General features: G+C 36.7%; 1 protein-coding gene across 2 annotated transcripts in view; it reads right to left on the reverse strand.

Moving 5' to 3' along the window:
• Positions 1-25,233, reverse strand: part of si:ch211-236l14.4 (SITS-binding protein) — a 36,062-nt gene extending 10,829 nt beyond the window's left edge. Inside the window, exons 1-6 of one of the 2 annotated variants that reach the window (XM_058767857.1) lie at positions 24,198-25,226; positions 22,858-23,029; positions 12,217-12,424; positions 10,337-10,487; positions 1,125-1,319; positions 146-414 (exon numbers count right to left, since the gene is read on the reverse strand). In XM_058767857.1, coding sequence (XP_058623840.1) covers positions 146-414; positions 1,125-1,319; positions 10,337-10,487; positions 12,217-12,424; positions 22,858-23,029; positions 24,198-24,668 — 1,466 coding nt within the window. In that variant the 5' untranslated portion in view covers positions 24,669-25,226. Of the gene's footprint in view, positions 1-145; positions 415-1,124; positions 1,320-10,336; positions 10,488-12,216; positions 12,425-22,857; positions 23,030-24,197 lie in introns of both variants that reach the window. The other variant, XM_058767858.1, reaches the window with a different exon arrangement.
• Between the last annotated feature and the right edge of the window lie 521 nt (positions 25,234-25,754).

The following is a 25,754-nucleotide window of genomic DNA, read 5'->3' on the forward strand; positions in this document are numbered from 1 at the left end:
TGCTCAAACAAACGTAGCCAAACTACCAGGAAATCCCAATCCCAGCCCTTATCTAACCTAAAACCTCACAAGGATGTTGATCCATGTGCTACTTGGCAAAATCACAGTAATTGATTGGGATTATTTAAAACATTCAACCAAATACCTTGTTCCTGAGGTCACAATGGTATTTTCCCCTATCCTCTCTGCCAGGTCAGCCAGGAGTCTGATGTATTCATCCCCAACCCATGCCAGAGGGGGGCGCAGGGCCTGTTCCTCGAAAGGGTTTCCCTCACCGCCTTCCAGGATGACATACTCCATGCCCAAATGGCTATGTAAGCTGTCCACTTTGTCCAGAAACCAATTTGTAGCTTCTGTATTGGTGATGTTGAGCTTCACGCTGTACTTTCCTTTCCACTGAGTCAACAGAGGCACCTTATGAAAGAGAAATCATGTAAAAATTAAAAGTAAACAATAATAATGCACAGGTAAGCATATGGGTCAAGAACATAGAGTATCAATGAAAAAGAATAGGAAAAATCTTTAGTTGAAAACTAACTGAATTTTGTGACAGATATAATTTAAATCATAAAATAATCAAAAATCAAGTCAAAGGTTTTGGGGAGTTGCACCACATGACATCTAACCTGATAAAATGATTTAATAATACTTAATTTAATAATTTATTTCAAGAATTTCATTCTTTTAATGAGCCCCCCTTATTATAATATCAGGACAGCTGTACCACCCTGACCATTCTTACTTTATGCCCCAAAAGATCAACATTTTAATTTTTAATTTACATTAAGAAATGTAGAACATATTCATAGGAGACTTCAAGTCACTGTATGTCTGTATTGCTTTTTTTTTTTTTTTGAATAAATTAATAGGTCCAGACAAAAAAATGTTATTATTATTATTATTGTTAAGTCAAACTAAAACCATAAAGAAGTAATACATTAAGTGATATAAAATAAAATAAAACCTAACATTTTAATGTTCCCTTTAAGTTGAAGTACTAAAATAACTAAAACCAAGCAAATGAAAAGTAATAAATAAAATGAATTAAAATATAGACATTTAAATAAAAAAACTAGAACTTTAAAATTAGACAGACGCAGTGACAAGCAATCAGTCAGTCTTACCGGTCGGCCCTGTGGTCCTGAGGGCAGACTCAGCCAGTAGTCTTCAATGCCTTCTTGAATGGAGGTCTGGAACTGCTGCGAGTCCACGCTCAGGTACGGGGACAGGGTGATGGAAATGTTTAGAAGCTTTACAAAAGGGAGGTCCCTCGTCTGTCTCTTAGACGTCCTTTTCTTGCTATTGAGGTAGCTGTGGTCCTAGAAAGGCAAAAAATAATTAGCAAAAATAACAAACAGTCTGTTTTTGCTTAATATTTTGGAATATAATCAAATATTTTTGATATTGCAACATATTCTTTAGGTCAGGGGTTTTTCAGGGGTTTTTGATACCAATGACACCCAGATATGAAATATGAATGAATGCAGTTATATATTTTCAAGTACAAAAAAAAAAAAAAAAAAAAATATATATATACACACACACACACATTTTCTGTATAAAAATACCTTATGGATGAAGAAATGTTTTTTCAAATCTTTTCAAAAATGTAATTCAGCAGTGTTTCTAAATCACACTTAACAAATGAACCACATGACACATAAAATAGGTTTTTATTAGATCTGTGGTCCTTAAAAAACGAGACAAGTGGCATAACAAAAATCTTTATTATCAATTTGAGAAGTCTTAAATTCGAAGAAAGAAAAACAGACTAATATGACAATAAAGCTCAAAAGCCTACAATTTCATTAAATAAATGTGAGCGCTTTGCATTTCAAAGTCAAAACACGGCAGTTCACAATCAATGAATATTGCATGTGTATGATTTCTTATGATCTACTGTTGACGAATTATGGTAATGTTTACTTAATTGTATTTATATTGTAATATGTTATAGGTGTCACATGTGTGTTCCCGGTGTGTTCCTGTCTGCCCTTATTTGGTTTAGTTCCGGTTCTTATAATTAGCTTCCATGGTTTTTGATACATTACTCTACCTGCTTCTGTTCTTCCTGATTACGTTCCCTGTCTTTATAAGTCCTGTGTTCTCCCTTGGTTTTTGTCTGCTGTTGAATGTCTTCCTTGCCCGTGCTCTGTGTTTCTCTGTTGGATATTAAAGACTCTCGTTTTGTGAATTCCTCATCTCCTCGTTTCCTCGCTCCTTTGTCCCCAGCGTGATTGTGACAGAAAGGCAGACCAACAAAAATAATGAGCAGCGCTTCTTCTCCCCGTTTGTTTTTCCGTTTTTGAAAAGTCTTTTTGTTTCTATTTTTCCCTGTGGCTATTTTTCCGCGCAGTTTTCCGCCCTGGCCCACCGAGACCTCCTGCTCTTGGAGTATGCGCCGGAGTTCTGCGGGCTCGCCGTGTGGACAGGGCTGGACGACACCACACTGAATTCTCTGTTCTGGATCAGGGCCAATTACCATCGCCCTGTGGACCTCTCAGACACCACAGGACTGAGCTGGAGGGAAGGGATCCTCCGGTGTCTGGAGAGTGTTCAGCCCTGATCCAGAACCAGCCCGCCGCCGAGCCCGCCGCCCGATCCTCAGCCAAGCCCGCCGTCCGTGGCTCTCCCAAGCACGCCTCCGTCCGCGGCTCACCCAAACCCGCAGTACGTGGGGAAGTCAAGAAGCCCGCTGGCCACTGCTCACTCAAGCCCGCCGTCCACCTCACATGTGCCCCTAGGAATGCTGGTGGAGTATGAGGGCATGTTGTGGGCTCCAGCCCCAGAGCTCGCTCCAGTGCCGGCTCCAGCCCCAGAACTCACTCCAGGATGCTCTCCTTCGTCCCCTGAATCTCCTTCGCCTCTGCTGGTTCCGTCCAGCTCCCCATCGTCTCCAGAGTCTCCTTCATCTCCTTCATCTCCGCTGGTCCCAGCTAGCTTTGCTCCTCACAAGTGCCCTCCAGAGCGCCCCCCTGAACTCATTATTCTCCCCAAGACTTTTCTCCCCAGGCCAAGGGCCAAGGTCCGCCATGACCACCTGAGTCCCCTGACCTGCCCTGGGGCGCCCACCTCCCGCGACCTGTAACGTGCGTTCCCGTTGTGTTCCTGTCTGCCCTTATTTGGTTTAGTTCTGGTTCTTATTAGTTTCCATGGTTTTTGATATATTACTCCACCTGCTTCTGTTCTTCCTGATTACATTCCCTGTCTTTATAAGTCCTGTGTTCTCCCTTGGTTTTTGTCTGCTGTTGAATGTCTTCCTTGCCCGTGTTCTGTTTCCCCCTGTTGGATATTAAAGACTCGTTTTGTGAATTCCTCGTTTCCTCGTTCCTTCGTCCCCAGCGTGATTGTGTCAATAGGTGATTGTGTGAGTGCATATTTTATGTCCCTCACCTTTTTAATGCGTAGCTGGAAGTAGTAAAGCATATACATTTCAAAATCAGAGTTCTGTTGTATTTTGGAATGGTTTATAATTCAAAGTTCTGCATTATGCATAAAACCTTTCTTTACTATTGGTATTTTGGTTACATGAAAAACTGTAAAATCTCTCTGGTTTTGGTGGTCACATCACTGGAAGAAAAAACTAAAAATGTTATTTAAAGGCCACCTCAGGCCATCTGAGACATAGATGAGAGATTCAGAGAAATTTAGCACCTCTTGCTCACCAATGGATCCTCTGCAGTGAATGGGTGCCGTCAGAATGAAATACAATAAATGCAATATTAAGATGTTTAAACTTCAAACCATCACTTCTGGTCAAAATACAAGGCCATAATCCATAATACGGTAACTAATAACTCTTCCTCCAGTAAAAAAAGTCCATCTCATGTTGTATCTCACATCAAAATCCGCCAACATATTTGTTTAGAGCTGTTTTGGACTGTTATGGTTTTTGCTTGTAAACGATGCTTGATCTTGTGCATTTTTCTCTCCTGATTCAGACGAGATGACTTTTTCGCTGGAGAAAGCAATATTGTGCATGGAGGAGTCATATTTTATCTGAAAGCAATGGTTTGAAGTTAAAAACATCTTAATAATGGACTCGTTTTGGACTGGAGTGGTCTGGATTACTGGATTATTATGTTTTTATCAGCAGTTTGGCTGTCATTCTGACGGCACCCATTCACTGCAGAGGATCCATTGAGCAAATTTGAATTTTCTTGGGTGAACTATTCCTTTAACACACTCAAAATGTCTCACCATTCTAACACACACAGTTTGTAGTCTGCTTTTGTAGGCAGTCAGATATTACAGACAAGGGCAGCTGTCAGCATTAATGTCTCACAATTCTTATTTTGTAGATTATTTTAACAGTATGGAAAATATTATTGTTTTACCATCACTGAAAATAATACCTCAGCCCCTATTAATGTTTTTACCATGACAGTCACTAACAGAGCCATGGCGTCTGAGAAAATATAACAATAATGTAATTTGTATTAATCATATTGTACAGGCATGCCGAACGCTGTGCTTATGAGGAATCTGTGCAATAAATAGCGAATACTGGCAAGTGTGTTTATAACCAAATTCATTCCAAGTCAAGCTGTTGGTTCTGCTTATGACTGTGTTATTTCAAGCTAAAATGGAAACTAGCAAAGAAAAAAAAAACCCTCTGCATTGGGATTGTTTCCCAATTGGAGTTTCGTATAACTGTCACACAAGGGAAGGTTTTCCACTGCAATTTAGTGCTATGACTTTTATTCAGGTTGGGATGTGGGAAAGTGTGGCGCATATATCAGATAGCACACAGAATTATGCTTCATGGTGGGTGATCTGACATTTTTGTTATACATGTCCGAGTTTTAATATTATTAATAAATGCCAACATTTAATTATTAGCTATAGCTTATATATATATAGCTATTACAATATAGCAAAATGTAAGTGTAATGGAAGGTAAAATGTTTTGTATATGGAAAAAGGAACAAATCAAAAGAGTAAAAACGCCTCACTTCTTTTTGGGACTTTTCCAAAATCCCTGAAAACTGCAGTTGTTAAGCCCCTTCTGAAAAAGAGCAATCTTGATGACACCATATTGAGCAACTATAGACCAATATCAAATGTTCCTTTCATAGGCAAGATTATTGAAAAGGTAGTTTTTAATCAGCTGAACAACTACTTGAACTTAAATGGATACCTGGACAATTTTCAATCTGGTTTCCAACCACATCACAGCACAGAGACAGCGCTCATAAAGATACTATATAATATTCGCTTTAATTCTGATTCTTGCAAGTGCTGGTACTACTAGATCTCAGTGCTGCGTTTGACACTGTTGATCATAACATACTTCTAGAGAGACTGGAAAACTGGGTCAGGCTTTCTGGGATGATCCTCAAATGGTCCAGGTCATACTTACAAGGGAGACGTTATTATGTGAGTATCGGAGAACATAAGTCTAAGTGGACGTCCATGACATGCGGAGTCCCACAAGGCTCAATTCTTGCACCAATCTTGTTTAGCCTGTATATGCTTCCACCAAGTCAAATAATGAGATAGAAACAAATTGCCTATCCCAGCTATGCAGATGACACCCAGATTTACCTAGCCTTATCTCCAAATGACTATAGCCCCATTGACTCCCTCTGCCAATGCATTGATGAAATTAACTGTTGGATGTGCCAGAACTTTCTTCAGTTAAACAAGGAGAAAACTGAAGTCATTGCATTTGGAAACAAAGATGAAGTTCTCAAGGTGAATGTATACCTTGACTCTAGGGGTCAAACAACTAAAAATCAAGTCAAGAATCTTGGTGTGATTCTGGAGACAGACCTTAGTTTCAGTAGTCATGTCAAAGCAGTAACTAAATCAGCATACTATCATCTCAAAAACATTGCAAGATGTTTTGTGTCCAGTCAAGACTTGGAGAAACTTGTTCATGCCTTTATCACCAGCAGGGTGGACTATTGTAATGGTCTCCTCACCGGCCTTCCCAAGAAGACCATTAGACAGCTGCAGCTCATCCAGAACGCTGCTGCCAGGATTCTGACTAGAACCAGAAAATCTGAGCATATCACACCAGTCCTCAGGTCCTTACACTGGCTTCCAGTTATATTTAGGATTGATTTTAAGGTACTTTTAGTCGTTTATAAATCACTCAATGGCCTAGGACCTAAATACATCTACATAAATGCAGACATGCTCACTGAATATAAAACTAACAGACCACTCAGATCATTAGGATCGAGTCCGTTTCGAAATACCTAGGTTCACACAAAACAAGGGGAGACCGCTTTTCTATTTTCTATTTTTAACTGTTTTAAATCAATCTGTAAATCATTCAAAAAAATTTATTGTTGTGATTATTTTTTTATGATTAATTTATTTCCTTTTATGTAAAGCACTTACCATTGTGTATGAAATGTGCTTTATAAATAAATTTGCCTTGCCTTGCCTAAAATCAAGTCATGAGTTATTGTAGTCAGCATTATATTGACGTTAATGTTCTGATAAGCCTTTTAAGTATTTTAGACATAGAGAACATTCTTTTCTTGGCAGAAAGTTCGCTTTTTTTTCTTTTTCTATTTCACCTGCCTCTGATCTTTCCAGAGGAATTCAGCTGTGAAACAAACCGCTCAGTGTTATTTATACTGCTTTGAGATCAATCAAGCATGCATGCCTAAGAACAATGTCCTGATTAGTCAAAAAATTTAAACCAGCCTGTGTGTCATAAAACATAATGAGTTAATATAAACAATAAATCAAATCTAAAATTGTAAATTCTTAGGTATGCACAGATATTTTTTTTTCTGTCAGATACAGATATCTGTTTTTATGTTATGGCCAAAAAACAATATGAAGGGCATATGTCAAGGGAATATGTTTATATACATATATATATATATATATATATATATACACTTCTGAATTTAATGTATTTTGGGGGCATGAAGTCAGAAATACCAGGGTGATGACTGTCCTAATATCATAATAACCTATAGTAATTATTATTAATTAATAATATTAATAATTATATATTATATTCATAATTATTCTTTCTTAGAAAAAATATATTCACAAAACTGCTTCAGTGATTATTCATATTTGAAAAACTTGTCCAGTGAAAAAAGTCATGTGGTGCAACCCTGCAAGACGCCATGTGTTACTAAGTCTCTTATAATATCAGAAAATATGATTTTTATGGAAAAGCACAGCTGTTCAGGTTGTAAAATGTCATGCGGTGCAGCATATTTATGAATGAATGATTTATTTTATTTTTTTAAATACCTTGAAAACATATTTTAAAACAATCTGGAAAATAAAAATGTACTCAGGGTGTACGGATAATATGTTATTACTTTTTATTTCATGGTTACACCACATGACAGTTTTAGACTCATTAAAAAGGAGATATTAAAGTTTTTCATAACCATGTGTATAAACATAAATTTGACATTGTGATGAATGCCTTTAGCATGATATCAATAAGTCTCAGGTTGTAAAATGTCATGTGGTGCCACACTCCAAAAAACAATAAATATTTATGAATTAATAATACATTTTGTTTGTAAAACAAACAAATAAATAAATAAATTAATTAATTAAAAATATATTTTAAAACATTCTTGAAAATAAAGATATATTCAGGGTGTAAGGAAAATGTTATTACTTTTTATTTGATGTTTACACCACATGACATTTTTAGACTCATTAAAATGAAACTTTTGTTGAAAGAGGTATATAAGTTTTACAAAACCAGCATTAGCACTCTTATTTGTCACTGACCCAACTATACAGTGATATTACTCATTAGCATGAATAAAGAAGTGTTGTTGGGGTCGTGGTTTAGGGGTTACAGCAAATGCTCCAGAGATGTTAAGCTGTGGTGCTCATGTGGGGAATTCAGGTACAAGCCTTGAGGTTTTCAGTCTGTTATAGTTCCGCCGCTAAAACACAAACTATATATGCATTCGGATAAAATATACACCTTGAATGCACTATAAACCTTGGATAAAAGCATTGAGAAATGCATAAAAAAGTGGTAAAAAGACAAAGCTAACATAACACAGATGGTCCACACTGGTACAACATATCAGTCTCCTTAACACAGCAAGTATCACCTAATTGTAAACCAGTTCCCTGCTAGCATTTCAGTGAACCAGAGATGTGTGTCTTTCTCTCAGGGGATCAGATACTGACCTCTCCTCACTGGCTGCAGATCCGCTTAGAAAAATGAAGCCTTTCATGTCCACTGAGCAGCTCGGACTGTTTTGTTCTGTCAGAATGAACTTAACAGGCCAGCTGGTGGCTTTTAACGTGAGACGTTTCTACTTGAACACAGTGTTCCCACGGTAACTCTGCCTGCTATGTACCTCCATATCGAAATGAAACACGTTCTGCCAGACCCTGGCCTGTGTTTGTGATTATAATGAGTCCCTCAGAAACCTCACCATCAACCGCATGAAAGCATTAACAGTGAAGTCTGTCATTTATGCGCCACTAGTGGTCACTAGTTTATTTTGAAAGTCATACAGGTTTGGTACAAAATGAGGGTGAGTTACTGACGACTGAAACAATGGTTTTCTTTTTTGGGTGAACTGTTAGTTTAAACTGGGTTTTCCACCAAGTGTATGGATCAAAATAGTTTGGCGAATTATGTTTTATAATTCAGATGAAGGCTAATTACAGTTCACAATCTGATTAAACAAAGACTTTTTAGTACAAAATGTTACATATGACAGTGCTCAGTGCCTAAGAAGGATCTAAATCAGATTTGAAAATACTTTATATAATTACTAGTGGTTGTGCACATTAGCTGACACTGATGCTGCTTGAATGCTGAGGTGAATTGTACAATTTAACATTGATTTTAGCCTCTTATTCAAATTCATTTCTTTAAAAAATCACTGTCATTCTGTCATTTATTTAAACCAAATATCCACTCTGGTATTTTTCTGTGGAAAACAAAAAGATTACATATATTTATAAATATACCAATTTTTTTTTTTTTTTTAATTATTATTATTTTTTTAATACATTTGATTATTTTAGTATAATTTATAAACTATTATAGTTTTTGTTGATATTTTAAATTAGATTGTATTAATATATTATTTTCTGTTTTCATTGTTCTAGTTTAATTATAGTTTTTTAAAAGTTTTAATTAATTTAGATTTACTCATGTTTGTACTTCAACTTAAACAAAAATTAGAAATGTTGGCTTGGCAGCTAGCTTCTTTTTTTTAATATTTTGTTTTATTTCAAATAATGTAGTTGTTTTTGTGTTTTGATTATTTTGTTTTTGTTTTATTATCAAAAATACAAAAAAAAAAATACACAAAAAAATCTTTTTTTGTTTTTAAATAAATAATAAGATCTGGAAAAAGAAGCATAACACAGGGCTGACTAAAACTAAAACTAAAACCATAAAGTTTTAGTTGATGTTAACCCTGCATGATGGCCTTTTTTGGATCTTTTAATTTATTTCAAAATGTATTCAATTTTTGTATATGTCTATAGTATTTCTTAATTTTTATTTATTAGTTTTAGTTTATTTAGTTATTTTAGTACTTCAGCTTTAGAGAAATGTTGCCTTGTCGACAGGCTGAAATAAAATATGTTTTTTTTTGTATTTTATTTCAGTACACATTTATTTTGTTTTAATCAATGAACACGTTGTTTTAATGGTTATAGCTAACCAAAATAAACCTGTTACTGAGTTGTTGCACTTATTTGTACAAAACCAAACATAAATATAAACATAAACCATAAAAAAAAAATAAATAAATAAATTGATAGATGATCATTTTCAACATGTACATGCAGAAGAAGCAATCCAGTTGGCTCTGTGGGCTGTGCGAGCCGGTGGGGTGTTGAGGCGGAAAATGAAGGCCTGAAGGCCTGGAGCTACAACAGGTGCAGAGACCGAGCCGCTGACGGCTGGAGATTAAACAGCACACTGAAGGTCAGAGACGGGGAGTATACTGCAGAGTATACTACAGCCGCTCTGACACTGAATGACTTCAGTTTTCTCACAACCTGTTTATTACATGGGGTTCATTGTTCATTAGTTTTATTATTATTTATAAAACAACAAGCTACTTGATTTGATGCTTTTATATTATTATTGTAATTATTATTATTATTATTATTGGAGATGGAGAAATGATTTTGAAAATTCAGCTTTACAATATCAGTTTTTGTGTATTTCTATAAATAAATAAATAAATGCAATAAATAAATTTCTGTTTAAATAAATGCAGCCTTGACGAGCATAAAAAGACTTCTTTTAAAAACACATATCTATCATGAATCCCCAGTTGATATACAGAACAGTCAGACGTTATTGTGTTGCAGGAAGCAGGCAGAGGGTGGTTCAGAGCGCGTGACCCACCATGTTGGCGAGGAGAGCAGTGGAATGTTCGTCGAGGCTGATGACTCCCTCCCCCAGGTGATGCCGCTTCAGCCGGTTTGAGAAGGTTCTCAGCTCGCGCTCTAGCTTGGCCCCTGAGTCCACGTTTGCTAGAAGCTTCCAGAAAGGCAGCCTTCAGGGAAATATTGTATTTGTTAGAATAAAGTCTTCAAATTAATGTACACCAACACATCAGGGTAATATTAACTAAAAGCTTAAAAAATCATTAACAAAATAAAAATAAACTATAAATAATACCGAATGTATTGTATCTCAGCTAGTCGCCAAGAAAATATTTATAATTTTCATTTAAAATTTTATTAAGTACCAAAATAACTCAAACTAAATCATCTAAAACTAAAAACAGTAACACTTTATTTTAAGGTGTCCTTGTTACACATTACATGTACTTAGTATTATAATAAAAATAAATTATGCATAATTACATGCAAGTAACCCTAAGCCAAACCCTAATCCTAACCCTAACCATATAGTACTGTAAGTATCATATAGTATCCGCCGGAATGGCTTCAGCGTACGACAGATACTGGAAGTGAGAGAAAAGTGTTTATTACGTTTGAAATATGGATATTTTTCTTACAAAAATGCATGGATTCGCTATAGGAGGCCTTTATTCACCCCCCGGAGCCATGTGAGGCACGTTTTATTATGGATGCGTGCACTTTATTTGACGTCTTGTGGACTGTTGCAACAGAAACACCCACCCACCATAATGATAACGCTTGGAATAGCCAGGACAATTTTTAAAGGGGTCATCGGATACCCATTTTCCACAAGTTGATATGATTCTTTAGGGTCTTAATGAAAAGTCTATAACATACTTTGGTTAAAATTTCTCAATGGTAATGTGAAACAACACCCTTTTTATTTTGTCAAAATTAGCTCTGTTTACAGCAAGCCGTTTTAGTCCATGTTCCTTTCAATGATAATGAGCTCTGCGCACCCCACCCCTCTCTTCCGTGGGGTGACGAGCCATTCTCATGAGACTGTTTACTGTAGCCGCGGAACTTGCTAACTAGCACGTTATTAGGAAAGGTGATTTGATTCATAAAAGAACTTGATACTCCTTCTGTAGGTGAGGCTGGATCACTAATGATTTACGTGAACATAAACGCATTTAGGCAGATCAGGGGTGCATTCCCTTCAAAAACAAAGGTAATCCACTGTGTCTTCAGTGGCTCAGATGTTGGGAGTAAATGACGACTGCTATGTTCATTATTACATCCAACAACAAAACACTTCAATCGCTTAGGAGACATTCTTGTCTACAACCGCTCTAGCATCGAAACAACGTCGGACTGATGACAGCTCACTCAGGGCAGGTCTAAGGTAAAATGCTGGTGTCAATCAACAATTGTGGGAGGGGCCTGGGTCTGTGTGACGTCACGCAGACAGGCATCTGAGATCAGCTTGAGAAAGGGGAAATGATTTAAAAAAAACACTGGGTGGATCTTTATCATTATAGGGTGCTTGTGTACAGACACTGCCAACACACATTTCAGTTCAAACTACTTGTAAAAAATGTCACATCGGATGACCCCTTTAATATAACTTCGGTTGGATTCGTCTGAAAGAAGAAAGTCATATACAGGATGCCTTGAGGGTGAGTAAATCACAGGCTAATTTTAATTTTTGGGTGAGCTAACCCTTTAACTCTTTTGACACTTAGAAAAAGTGATGCTTAAAAAGGTGTGCCTCTATATCTAATATTGGACAGGTACTGATAATCATAAAGCGCTAATAATTGCGAAAAAAATTATGCACCTCGATAAATGCAAAGTTAAAGATAACAATGAAAGATAACAATGTAAAAGGTAAAAGGGTTTATAAAGTTGTAGTACCGTAAGACATCCATGTTTGGCAGCTCTCGTCTGGCTGTGGAGAGCTGCTGCATTGACTCCTGATGGACGACTCGAATGTTGTGTCCAACACACACGGTGTACTGCAGTGGCATGCGCTCCATACTGGGTGGCGTCTGCAAACAGAACTGCTGTCTGCTCTCCATTCCTACATGAAGCGGGATGTTTGGGGCCACTAGAACTGATACACCTTTAAAAAAAAAATACAACAACATTGGGTTACTAATGGTCAGCTTTGCAAATTTTAAATCCCCAGATAAATCAAGACTTAACTTTTGTGGCTTTTAGTCCATGTCTGCTAACTGTGAGGACATTTATATGCTAGTGTACATCTAAAAGTTGACAAAAATAACTTTTAGCAGATATAGGGCCAAATTAGCATGTGAGCACAATCCCATAAAAGCATAAATGTGAGTGAAAAGTTCTGCAGTTGTTCTACTGACAATTAATTCATCCAATTAAGGGGACAGTTCATGCAGAAATGATAATTACCCTGTCAACCTCACGCACCCTCAAGCCACCCTTGACTTTCTTCTTTCAGACAAATACAATCATAGTTTTAAAAAATGTCTTGGTTCTTCCAAGCTTTTATAATGGTACGAATGTGTGTACCGTTACACCTCTAGTTAAAATTTTACATTTTTGTAATTTATTTATTGATTCAAAGCTGAATTTTCAGCATTATTACGCCAGTCTTCGGTGCCACACGATCCTTCGGAAATCATTCAAATATGCTGATTTGCTTTTTATGGTTCTTTTATAAATAGAAAGAACAGCATCCATTTAGAATCAGATTTACTATCTGTACGGTAGCACGTCTTCCTGTTTCAATAGGAAATACGAAATAGCTGTAATTGGAAATAACATGGTGAACAGTTCAGTCAATGATGCTGACATGCAAGTCTTGGACACTGCTGAGACGTCAGGTGATTTCAGATCACACATTAACTCCTGTAACTGCATTCGTGACTCTGTATGAATGGCAGACACAGCATGAACGAAACCAAATACCATCTTTCGACCTGCCCCAGTAAAGCAGCCTTTACAGCCTGATGTATCATGGAAATTCCAAGACTGGGACGTTTGGAACAGGAAACACTGGGATTTATAATTGAATCTTTATATTTTCAAAGCTTCTTGAGAAGGTGGGTGGTATATGAGGGCCGCTTCTGATGTCTTTCTGCACCTGAAAAGTTAAGATTATGTGAAGCAGATAATGGTGAGCGCAGATGTAGCTGCCCTCCCTGGAATTCCTCCTGCTTCTCGGATTTCACCACCATGTCAATGTACCCCAGTGTAGACGCACACAGCACCATCCGTCCGACTCACCGTCCCTCACCTCACCCAAACTCACACCACGACTTTAAAATGAGATTTTAAAATGAAACAATACATCTTTGGAAATGTTTTCCATCAATGAGCAGTGCATCATTTGATGATTGATCATTGATTCATCATTGATGATTAGTTTGATTTTGTTATTTTTTACTGATATTCGCCTTTTTTCAACTGTCTTTAAACTCAGGTGCAATGATAATTGCTACCGTTTCATGGTTCACTAGAACAGCACCAGCAATGATGACATTAAAGGGTTAGTTCACCCCAAAATGAAAATTCTGTGATTAATTAGACACCCTCATGTCGTTCCAAACCCGTAAGACCTTCGTTTATCTTTGGAACACAAATTAAGATATTTTTGATGAAATCCGAGAGCATTCTGACCCTCCATAGACAGCATCGCAACTGACCCATTCAAAACCCAGAAACGTAGTAGGACATCGTTAAAATAGTCCATGTGACATCAGTGGTTCAACCTTACTTTTATGAAGCTACAAAGAAAACAAAAATACTGACTTTATTCAACAATTTCTTCTCCTCTGTGTCAGTCTTCCATACGCATTCATGAGAGCAGCACGATGCATATGTGGCACTATTTTAATGATGTCCTTACTACCTTTCTGGGTCTTGAACGTAGTAGTTGCATTGCTGTCTATGGAGGGTCAGAAAGCTCTCGGATTTCATAAAAAAATATCTTAATTTGTGTTCCGAAGATGAATGAAGGTCTTATGGGTTTGGAACGACATGAGGGGGAGTAATTAATGACAGAACTTTCATTTTTGGGTGAACTATCCCTTTATCGCTGTAAACATGACATACGAAATAACAGACCAAAAAAATGGAACAGTTTGGTGAAACATTAGCCAGAATATAACAAAAGAAGCTTGCATACAGTATGTGTTTTTGTTGAGTATCACATTTGATACATCAGGCTTTTATGGCTCATATAGCATGATATAGTGAGAATATGGAGCTCAAATTTATAAACAAACAAACAGAGGTCCAAATATTTATAGGGCCAAAAAGTAAGATGAAACTCTGATAGCTTGTAATTCAATGAGATCTTTCAGAATAGCAGATACTTACATAAAATGCATAGAAATATCAGTTGTCACTCTATATCTCCCAATATGTATTAGTAAGATTATATTTAAATGCTCAGTTTTATGATCAAAGCTTTTAAAACATTTAATTCAATTCACTGCATTGATGATTGAGAGATGAACAAATAAATGATGGATGATATTTATGATGGACCATATTTGATACTCACATTTTAACATGATTTTCATTAAAAATTAATGTATGTATAATCACGTAAACCTTGCATTCATCTTGAAATATTACACAATATAAAAGGTCTTACATTTACTTTTTTTGATTCTGCATAACATTAGAAAAATATGTTTTTGCTATGGACTTATTGTGAACAGACACTGACAACTCATAACCTGTAAACCTTCTGGTCTCCCAGACTGGGCATAACTAACCCTTATCTAACCTGCCACCCCACACACATGCCAAACTTCACCAGTTCCCTCGATTTATCACTGCAGATTAGACTTGGAGAGAAATAAAGGCTGCTGTCGTGGCTAATGTTTATAAATAATAGCGTGTAAGGGTGTAACATATCGCACCTGCTGTAGACTCTGCCAAGTGACGGAAACAAGCCAAACTGTTAACCATAAGATTATGCATATGTTTCTAAAAGGGCCAGTTCATGCCAAAACTTTAAATTCTTTCTTCTGTGGAACACAAACTAATTAAAAAAATAAAAAATAAATTAAATGTTGATTTGAACCCCATTGACTTTCATTGAATCGTCACAAAAAAAAAAAACGTAGAAACACTGCGTTTGGAATGACGTGATGGTGAGTAATGATAACAAAATTATCATGACTATCACTTTAAGTAGAAAAATTAGAGTATCAGTTTAACTAATCCCATCCAAACATACAAAAACATTTATTTGAATGCGCAAATAGGAGAGAATTCACAACTCTGACTAGCCAATTGGAAGACAAAGTAAAGAATGCAACCTCTTAGAACTACTTTTCAGTTGTTTTCAATTGTTTTTTCCTTTGCGTATTTTTCCTTATATCAAGTTATACGGTACTCTGTTATCATTTATATGAAATAGCACTAAGCATTTCTGCAAATCATTAATTTATTGTTCGAAAATTGTTCCACTCTCTGCTCTCATCCAGTCCATATTAGGTGAAAAAAGTGAGATGGGATGCTGTTATTCATCTTTGCTTTAAAGACAGAGTGGAAAATATTTCAGGAAAGCTGGTAGTAGTTACCGTGGGGAATTATTCTAAAAATAATAGACGCTCCCCCTCTTTTTCAGCTTCTGTAGAGCCCACCTTGCTCATAACTCAAGCTGAAAGTCTCTTAAACGTCAGCAAATGGCAGTTATTTATTTGCCTCTGTGCAGAACCCATGTTATACACACCTTAAGAATGGGGCCTCAGAACGTTTGAAGGGTAAAACTCAAAGCGTCCGACACTGGACGGATACAAAAAATGAACTTTGATTGCCAATCTACATAACTTCAGGCTCAAGTGTCATACAACTGTTCATTAGTGGTGTTTTCCAGGTCATGCATCACTATTACTACTGCTTATAATGAAAGTTAGTGATACGGCATTGGCTTGGGAGAAGATGAATGAGATTAAAGTTCCCATTGACTTACATTAAACGAGAAAGTTGAGCAATATCTAAAGACCTAAACTGGTGTCTTTTGACTTTTGTTAGAAATGGTCTACACTAGCAACCACCTACAAAACTCTAGCTTGAGATTCAGCCCTATTTTGTTCCATTTTCAAACTAAAAATAAATATTGCATGCTTTTTTTTGTTGTTGTAATGATAGACTCAGTGTGATTTTATTGAGCAGTGTGGTCAAGATTTAAACACTGAGGCAGGCCAAGTTTTAAGTTCAAACTGTTTTATTGTATCATTTGCAAATGTCTCATTTTGATTTGCCAAATACAAATTCCAAAATTACAGATAATTGCCTCACTCATATAATTGTCACGGTTCACGGGAATCAGGAACGAGGCGTTCTTCACAACAAGAGTCTCTTAAATCAAAATAACACACATCACAAGCAGGAAAGACATTTAAGGACCAACAAACACTAACTGAAAGGACAGGCTTTTAAACTCAGGATAACGAGGGAACTAAGGAGGCACACCTGGAATCAAATTAACAATTAGACTGGGAGACAGAACCTGGGTCACACGGAACACATGGGGAGCAAAACACAACAAAACAGTCCAGGGGCGTGACAGTAATGTTGTTATATAGCTATGATTTAAAAAATATAGTATGCCATTGTAATGGGTAAAACATATTTTATGACATAATATGTCATTAGAAGAAAATATATAGTTTTAACGACATATTTCATTATTATGACATTATTGTGCGGAAAAAAAAAATGTGTATGTGGCAACAATGCACCATAGTACAAAATGTAAACATATGAGTGTAATTTTGGTTCACTGTGTACTATACAGAATGCTTTCATAGAGGATTGCATTAAAAATGTATTATTACAAAATAGATATACTAGAACTATTGATCTATCAATCTTAATTTTGGTAAAATTTGGTTGCATGGACTTAAAAAAAAAAAAAAAAGAATAAATTCTGTATTTTGACATAAGTGATTTTAATATTTTGGCATTAGTTTAGGTTGATAATTTTTTTTTTCTAAATAATTTACCAGAAGCATAAATTCCATTCAACTAGATATTTTAGAGCCACAAAAGAATTAAGTCATGACTACAAGACAAAAACACACATTTTCAGACCCGTTGCTATTGAAAAGAAATAAACAAACCAACCAACCAAAAAAAAAAAAATAAATAAATCATTCACACTTTTTAGTGTTCACACTCCTGTGAACAGGATAATGTTTTTTCATTATATTTTGGTATGTGTGTGCACAAAAAAATCAAACAACCGAATTTATTACGTCAAAAATTTATTTTGATTTTGTTTGCAACTGTTTTGGAAAGCCAAAATAATTGACAGACAGAATGAAATTGAAATTCTTTGATGCTTTGATGGTTAAATACATTTGATTAATGAATTCATTATTAAATAAACGTTATTTACTTATTTTGCTAAATTAAAACTTTAATTGTGTTTTTTTGTTGCTGTTGTTGGTGCATACAGTTAACATAGACAAAGGGGGACACCATTACTTGGAAACCATTAAAAATCTAAATATGTCTCAGTCTCTTTAAGTTTCATTCGGTCATCATGTTGAACCAGACACAACTGTCAGCGAACCCAGTAAAGTACACAACTTGCCTGGACACTTCAATAATGTCTCTCATCAACAAAGTGGACAAAGCTATTTGACAGACGTCGCATGACTGAAGCTCCACATCACCAACCTGTTTAAAACCACTATCCGATTTCAAAGCCTAAATGTAAATATACAGTGCTGAAAAGTTTACCTTTGGGTTTGCCCTGGGTCGCCGTGCAACAACACGCCATTTGGCTGCACAGCGGCGACTCAGGAAAAACAATTATGTCCATTATCAACACACCGCCGACCAATAGCAGCCCAGAACCGCAACCACAGGCAGCTGCTGGGTCGCCTTACGAATCTGAGCCAACATGATTGTCATTGTTATGCCACTGGGCATTATATACCATGATATGTCTGCGGTTACTTGGCAACCTGGGACAGCTGCATTGGCAGGAAGCTCAACATTTCTGTCTTAAAAGTGAGCCAATTAGAGAGGGGTTTGAGAGGTCTCTACAAAATCAAGGCTGTCCTTTAGCGAGGTGGAAAAGGGATTAAAATCATGCGATTGTTTCGGTTAAACTGCTCACGGAGTTACATAACACTCAGTGGGCCAAACAATGATCTAGGAAATCATAAAAGGCCTTTGTTTATGTCACATGACAAATATTATGTCCTTAGCTGATGGCATGCCCTTTCGCTTTAATCTAATTCTGTTCAGCTGTCTGGGACGCAGATTACCGCTTTCACCTTTCAGCTGCAGAAAGCTCACACGCAAACTTGGAAGACACCAATGTGGGCGCAAACAATGCGGTGGTACGAAAAAAGCAGTGTGACTGTGTTGAGTAAATAGGGTTATTAATTGCTGGATTGAGAGCGGGTGACGAGGTGCTGTGAGAGTGTGAGAGTGTCTCGGCTCTAAGCGGTAACCATGTTTAGAGACCAGCTGCCCACCCACACAAGCTTTGCATGGCACGCCTGCTGGTCCGAAGCACGAGGTGTCATCACAGTGTCCCTTTGGTGAACATATTAACCATTTACTGAACAAGCTAGTCCAATGCACTTTTGGGGCCCAAAAACATGCTCCGTTTGCACTTGGGTGCGAGTACTAGTGGCAGCTTATTGCCAACTGTGTTAAGAAATTAATTACTAAAAGTAATGTGTTACACTGTTGTGCTACTCATTTTGGTGAACATATATTAACCATTTACTGAACATATAAAATGTTAAAGTCGGTCCGACATGCTTTTGGGGCGCAAAAAAGTGCTACGTTTGCACTTGGAGCGTGGCAGCTTATTGTCAAATGTGTTAAGAAACTTAAGTATGTGTTACAATGTTGTGCTACTCATTTTGGTGAACATATATTAACCATTTACTGAACATATAAAATGTCAAAGTCGGTCCGACATGTTTTTGGGGCCCAAAAAAGTGCTACGTTTGCACTTGGAGTGTGGCAGCTTATTGTCAAGTGTGTTAAGAAACCTTACTATGTGTTACAATGTTGTGTTACTCATTTTATTTTTGTGAGCATATATTAACCATTTACTGAACATATAAAATGTCAAAGCTAGTCCAACACACTTTTGGGGCCCAAAAACACGCTCCGTTTGCACTTGGGTGTGAGTACTAGTGGCAGCTTATTGCCAACTGTGTTAAGAAATTAATTACTAAAAGTAATGTATTACAATGTTGTGCTACTCATTTTGGTGAACATATATTAACCATTTACTGAACATATAAAATGTCAAACCTGGTCTGACATGCTTTTGGGGCGCAAAAAGTGCTGCATTTGCACTATGAGTACTAGTGGCACAAATCTAACTACTAAAGAAGAAATCTAACTACTAAAAGTAATGTGTTACAATGTTGTGTTACTCATTTTAGTGAACATATAGTAACCATATGCATATGTTTGCACTTAGAGTGTGAGTACTAGTGGCAGCTTTTTGTCAAATGTGTTAAGAAATTTAACTATGTGTTACAATTTTGCATTTCAGACAAAAATGTTATCTATCTATCTCTCTATCTCTCTATCTCTCTATCTATCTATCTATCTATCTATCATGCACAACAATAGCAGCTGTATGCTCCAGGGTGGAACTGCTACAAAGTACTAACGGAATCCACTGAAATACCCGGTTTGTTTCGGTCATGTTTCTTTTTTTGTTTGTTTTGTTTTGTTTTACCAAAAGTAAACTGCAAGCTCCAGAGTGGAACTGTACCTAAATCCACTGAAATACTGTTGTTTTGCTTTGTTTTGTTTCGTTTCGTGATTTGTTTTTAGCAGCAATTATCTGCAAGCTCCAGACTGGAACCATGTTCTCAACTGAGGTGGATATTTTTTTTATTTGATAACAAAACATGCAAAAACTATGATGGAAACACATTTATGAAATAAATTCCTTGATGCGCATCAAAAAAAAGTCACTTGACTTTGCATAATGGGACGGCATAACTGGACTAACCAGTGGACCGATCTTGTTGGACATCATCTGAAATGATTTGGTCATTATGAAATACCTGAGCCAAATTATGTTGTCAAAGTGGTTGGGTATAATTACCTCGCAGAACTGTCTTGCATGACTGCATTCCCAAACAGCAGGCATCAGCCTCCAAAAGCAAGATAACATGAACGAGTTTGTTACATTTCATCTGCGTGCTCTGAGGCGCAAATAATTTTTTTATATACGAGAAAGTCCCACCGTGGATTATTCTACTGCAGAAAATGACCTTTTTCTTAGTGATATTTGGTGGCAGTTTATCAGGAATTTGCTTATACATAATACAACACTTTGTACAATGCTTGTGCAATTTAAATATATGCCAAATGCTCTAGTACATCTGGTATGACATGTATGTTTTATATATATATATATATATATATATATATATATATATAAATACATTTGTTGGCCTAAATCTCATTTGGTCGTCCCATTTGACATCTGTTTCACCAATCCTGTCTTGAGCTACAGATCCATAATATGGTTAGACTGCTGCTTGTTTGTTAATGAAGCAGACATTGTTACTTTTGACTAATGAACCTAAATGAGTGAATCATATAATTCATTGTTCAAAGCTGGTTAATTAATCAACTCACTGTTGATATTCTTTGTCAATTAGAATTGTTAGATTTAGTTTTTTGTTCAACTCATGGACCAAAGCACTTCATGGACCACAGTCTGTGAACTCGTTTGAAAGTGATTGATGAAGTGCTGTAGTGATGGATTGTGACAGGACCTCCCATCTTTACACAGGTAATCTAAAGGTCTTCTGAGGAGCTCTTCGTCACCTCCCTGACCTTTCAGATTCTTAGAATACCACATTTAGCCAGATGGTCAGTTCTAGGAAGAGTCTCTGTGGTTTCAAACTTCCTTCACATGTCAGTAATGACATGCATCTGGGAAGCTTGAATTTTATAGCTTTTTCCAGCTAAAGGGATTGACACATTGCTATACTGGAGGTCGGAGGCGGTTCTGGTTTCTGCTGTGTGGTTGAATCGTATGTCTGGAAGTAAATTTACATATCAATAACCACTGCTTTAAGTTTCATTAAATACTTAAACATGTCACGTAAATACTCAAAATATGCTGCATTTCAAGACAGATTCAGTGAGTTCATTCAGTGAAGGATTTGTTAAACTGATTCAAACTAGATTTTGAACAATTCTTCACATTTCATCGTGAACTGAACATTTTACAATAAAATAAACTTTGCTCTGGCACTGCAGATTTAACCCTTATATTATTTTACAATTATGCAGTAATAATACTGTTAAATGGATTCAACGAAATTCACCTAAAAACACTATGAAAAAAAAAAACTGGTTAAAACAGAAAACCTTTAACAGTAAACCTTTAACATTCAAAAAAGTAAACAAATAAAACTTATCAACTATTTTAAGCATGTTTTTCACAAAATGTATGGTAACACTTTACAATAAGGTGTCATTTGTTAACATTAGTTAATGTATTAACTAACATGAACAAACAATGAACAATGCATTTATTACACTATTTATTAATCTTTGTTAATGTTAGTTAATGAAAATACAGTTGTTCATTGTTTATTCATGTTAGTTCACAGTGCATTAAATAATGTTAACAAGCACAACTTATGATTTTTAATAATGCATTTGTAAATGCTGAAATTAACATTAACTAAGATTAATAAATGCTGTAGAAGTATTGTTCATTCTTAGTTCATGTTTACTAATGTAGTTAACTAATGAACCTTATTGTAAAGTGTTACCAAATGTATTTTTTAAATGTTTTTTTTCCCCCCTGTGTTTTCCTGAAATATCAAACATTAAAGCATGGCGTTAGCTTAGATCATGGATTTGATTCCCAGTGAAATGTACATTTTAAACTTCTTGAAAATTTACACCAACACAGCGTACATTTCTTTGAATAAAAAGGTCTGCCTTAACAAAATATATTTTTAACTAGGTTAACCAGTATTTCTGACAACTCAAAAATGTAAAGGTTAAAAGGTTAAAAACATGCACAGTAAATTTGGTGTGGGGGGTAAAATTTGATTGCACATATTTTCATGTTGTAGACTTATTGCACAATAACTACTGCAAGTCTAAACTGTTGAACATTTGGAGCAGTATGGATAATGTTTGAATCCACTACGCATCTGTCCGTAAACATCTCCCACCATGCCTCGAATCAAACTAACAGCCAGACATAAACACAATGGTTATTTAAATCTGCCTGAGATTGTTTGCTTAATTAACTGTTGATATAAACATCAGGCATCTGCTGACAAATACCAATGGGTTCAAACTCAAGTCCGATGTCCTTTGTTTTGCAATCTTTCAGCAAGCCATCCGTATTGCGTTACGCTCTCTATGTACAGTAGAGCCCCGTGATCTCAGGCCCGAGGCAGTTTAGAATTGTGTACATAGTCACAAGTGAATGCATGTTTGGACATGTCAACAAAGTGTGAAAGGGCAGGGTGGCCAAATTTGGCTAAGGGGGTGACAGTTAGTGACATGGAGTTTCTTTTTGCTTACCTGAGGATCCCAGGAAGTAGCGTTCTAAAACTGATCCGAAGCCAGAAGGGTTGTCCCTAAGGTCGCTGACTGTGAAGGGCTGCATGGAAATGTTGGCATCGTTTATTGGCCAGTTGGGTGCATGAACACTGGCACCTCCGTACCACGAAATATTCAACATGGAGAAACAGTCCTGAGAGAGAAAGAGGGTGACTATCCGCAAACTGTATTGTTGTGGTCCATTTATACCATAGGTAGCTCATTTATTGTTAGTTGAAGTACTAATTATACAGTCATTGATTTAGTTTCTTCATATATATTGTATAAAGTTTTCATTATAGTGTCCAAAATCTGGACATCCAGCTGAGAAGCTGTTGGCTCTCAGAACACATGGAAACAGGTGCAGAATACCTATAAGTCAAAGGATTGGACTGAACAAAGCATTCTTAGGCTAAAATCTAAAATAACACACGACAGAGCATTACTGAGGTAGGAAATGTGGGAAATGAAGGGATTAAACTCGAAAACTTCCGAACTGCATTAGGGGCTTGCTGAACAAAGAAGACCTTGTCTTATCGGAAATCTGTGAAATGTATCTTTGTGGCCTTTTTAGTCTGGTGAACTTTAAACCCTGCTTTAAAAAGTTTTTTTGGCAGGTACGAATGCAAAGTAAATCCGTTTTTACGAATAACAATATGACCACATAAAAAAAGAAGACGACTATTTAAAGTCAAATAAAACCACCAATTAAATAATGAAACAAAATGTTAAAGTTAAATGCAAGCAAAGAGACATTCAGATGTTAAAATCCTTCTGTTTATCCTTAAGGATATTTTCTGAAACAAGAAAATAACCATTTTAATTAGGACTTGAAGGCCCCAAAGGAAGCCAAAACAAAAATACGAAGTATGTATTTTATAGGGCTATGTTTCAGTTTCGGATTTCAAACATTTCAGTAACCATCAATTTATTTATTTATTTTTTTTAAAGTCGAGTATTTTCATCGAGCGATAAATAAACCCTAGCGAAAAAAAATCGCGTTCGCTTAGCGGTAATGGCAACTATAGTTATTACGGTTAGGATCGTCACTGGCAAAACAAACACATTAGCATTGTCACTTATTGACTTGTATTTTATACATTTTCACACCCTACACAGTTTTGTTGGTTCTTGAATAAATTTGAATAAACGTTCTCCATGTTACAAGGTTCTTGAAACAAATACGGTGATTTGTTATTTTAAAGACAGAACAATTTCTTTTTGTGGAACTTCTTCAATGACGTCAGGCTATAAAACACTTATTGTTCTATTTGGAACATTTCAAAAGTATTTAAAAAAAAGAAGTTCTGATGACATTTTACCTTCAGGTCCACATGACAGTGAATTGGAGTCCAGGTTACACTGTAACACTCGGTATCTGAGTCCTCCTCTGATTCCAAAGATATCTTCACCTCTGCGACCGAATCCCAAGTGTAGCAGAACTCGGTTTTGTTAAGCCAGCACATGTTCCTCACGAACGGAACCTCAATATCGGTGTTCCCCACGTTCTCCACGTCTATCTCCGCAAAAGTCTTGTCCTCAGTCAGTGTCTGTATGACAAGAGTTTGCGTCCGTCTCTCCCAAATAAGCCCACTAAAGCTCCCCTTCAGGATCCAGTTCTTGTTGGGCTGATCCACAACTTGCCAATAAATGATCCCAATTGTCATGACAAAAAAGACAGCAACTCCCAAGCAAGCAATAGCCCCCTTCCAGGTCTCGTTCATCTCTTTCAACCCCGTGTCCCATGTCACCTCTGGGATTGGACTTGGGTTCCTGTTGCGAGTGTGTGGCATGATGATTTCACAAAGTAGACGACGACTAAAAAGATCTAATCAAAAGTGATGATAAAAAGTAACAATCTCTCTGCTAAAACATGCAGAATCGTCATCATGTCGCGCTCCTTCAAGCTTTGGATTGTCTGTGAACGTGAAGTAGGCTATTGAATTGGATCTAATTGCGTTGTTGCGCGCACCGGCCGCCGGTCATCAACGGATCCAGGTCAAGTTCTCCAAACACAATCATTCCAGAATAAATCGAAAAAAATAATGCATGCTGCTTCCAGTGCTATAGCAGGTTTAAAGCATTGATCGCAGAAGAGTGAGCAGCCTTACCCGGGTTTGGCAGCAATGCCTACAAATAGCTCCTCAGCGGCTTATTTGCTTGGCCTGCACTTTTACGCGCTGCTTTGACGTAACTCCATACTGCTTCTTCAGAAAGGTACGAGAGAAAGTGATTAGGCGAGCTTTGCGATTACCGGGGCCCCCGGTCAGGAGCCGGACAGGGCGCAGTGTACAGTGAATCACCCATTCTCACTGAGTGCACGCGCTTGGCATTTGGAGACGCGCGTGCAGAGCGATCGACTAGCACACATGCATCAACCCTGCGCACAATGTTTCAGCGTCCTGTAACTGTTTAAGCAGGTGTGGCAACCCTTCACCCTTAAAAATAAAGATTCTTTATTGGCATCAATGGTTCTATAACGAACCTGAACATCCATAGAACCTTTCAAATGCAGAAAAGTTTCTATATAGTAGAAAAAGGTTCTTTAGATTTTTAAAATGTTCTTCAAAATGGTAGTTTTAGGAACTGTTCACTGAAAGGTTTTTGGGTAACCAAATATGGTTCTTCTATGGCATCACTGCAAAAACACCCTTTTGGAACCTTTATTTTTTTAAAGAGTGTTATTCGCAAACTACATTTTGATCTCCTTTTGGTCTAATATTGGAAGCAAAGTTGCAAATCTAAATCATGACGCATCTTGTGCATGGCGTCGTTTGTGTATTTGTATTCCTAAATTGTATTGTACTATACCACGTATATTATATTGTGTGTGTTTATTGTATTTTGTGCATCTTTGTTTGGGTCAATAACAAATAAAA

The sequence above is a fragment of the Onychostoma macrolepis genome, chromosome 25, assembly GCF_012432095.1.
Source record: "Onychostoma macrolepis isolate SWU-2019 chromosome 25, ASM1243209v1, whole genome shotgun sequence".
Classification (NCBI taxonomy): Eukaryota; Metazoa; Chordata; class Actinopteri; order Cypriniformes; family Cyprinidae; genus Onychostoma; species Onychostoma macrolepis.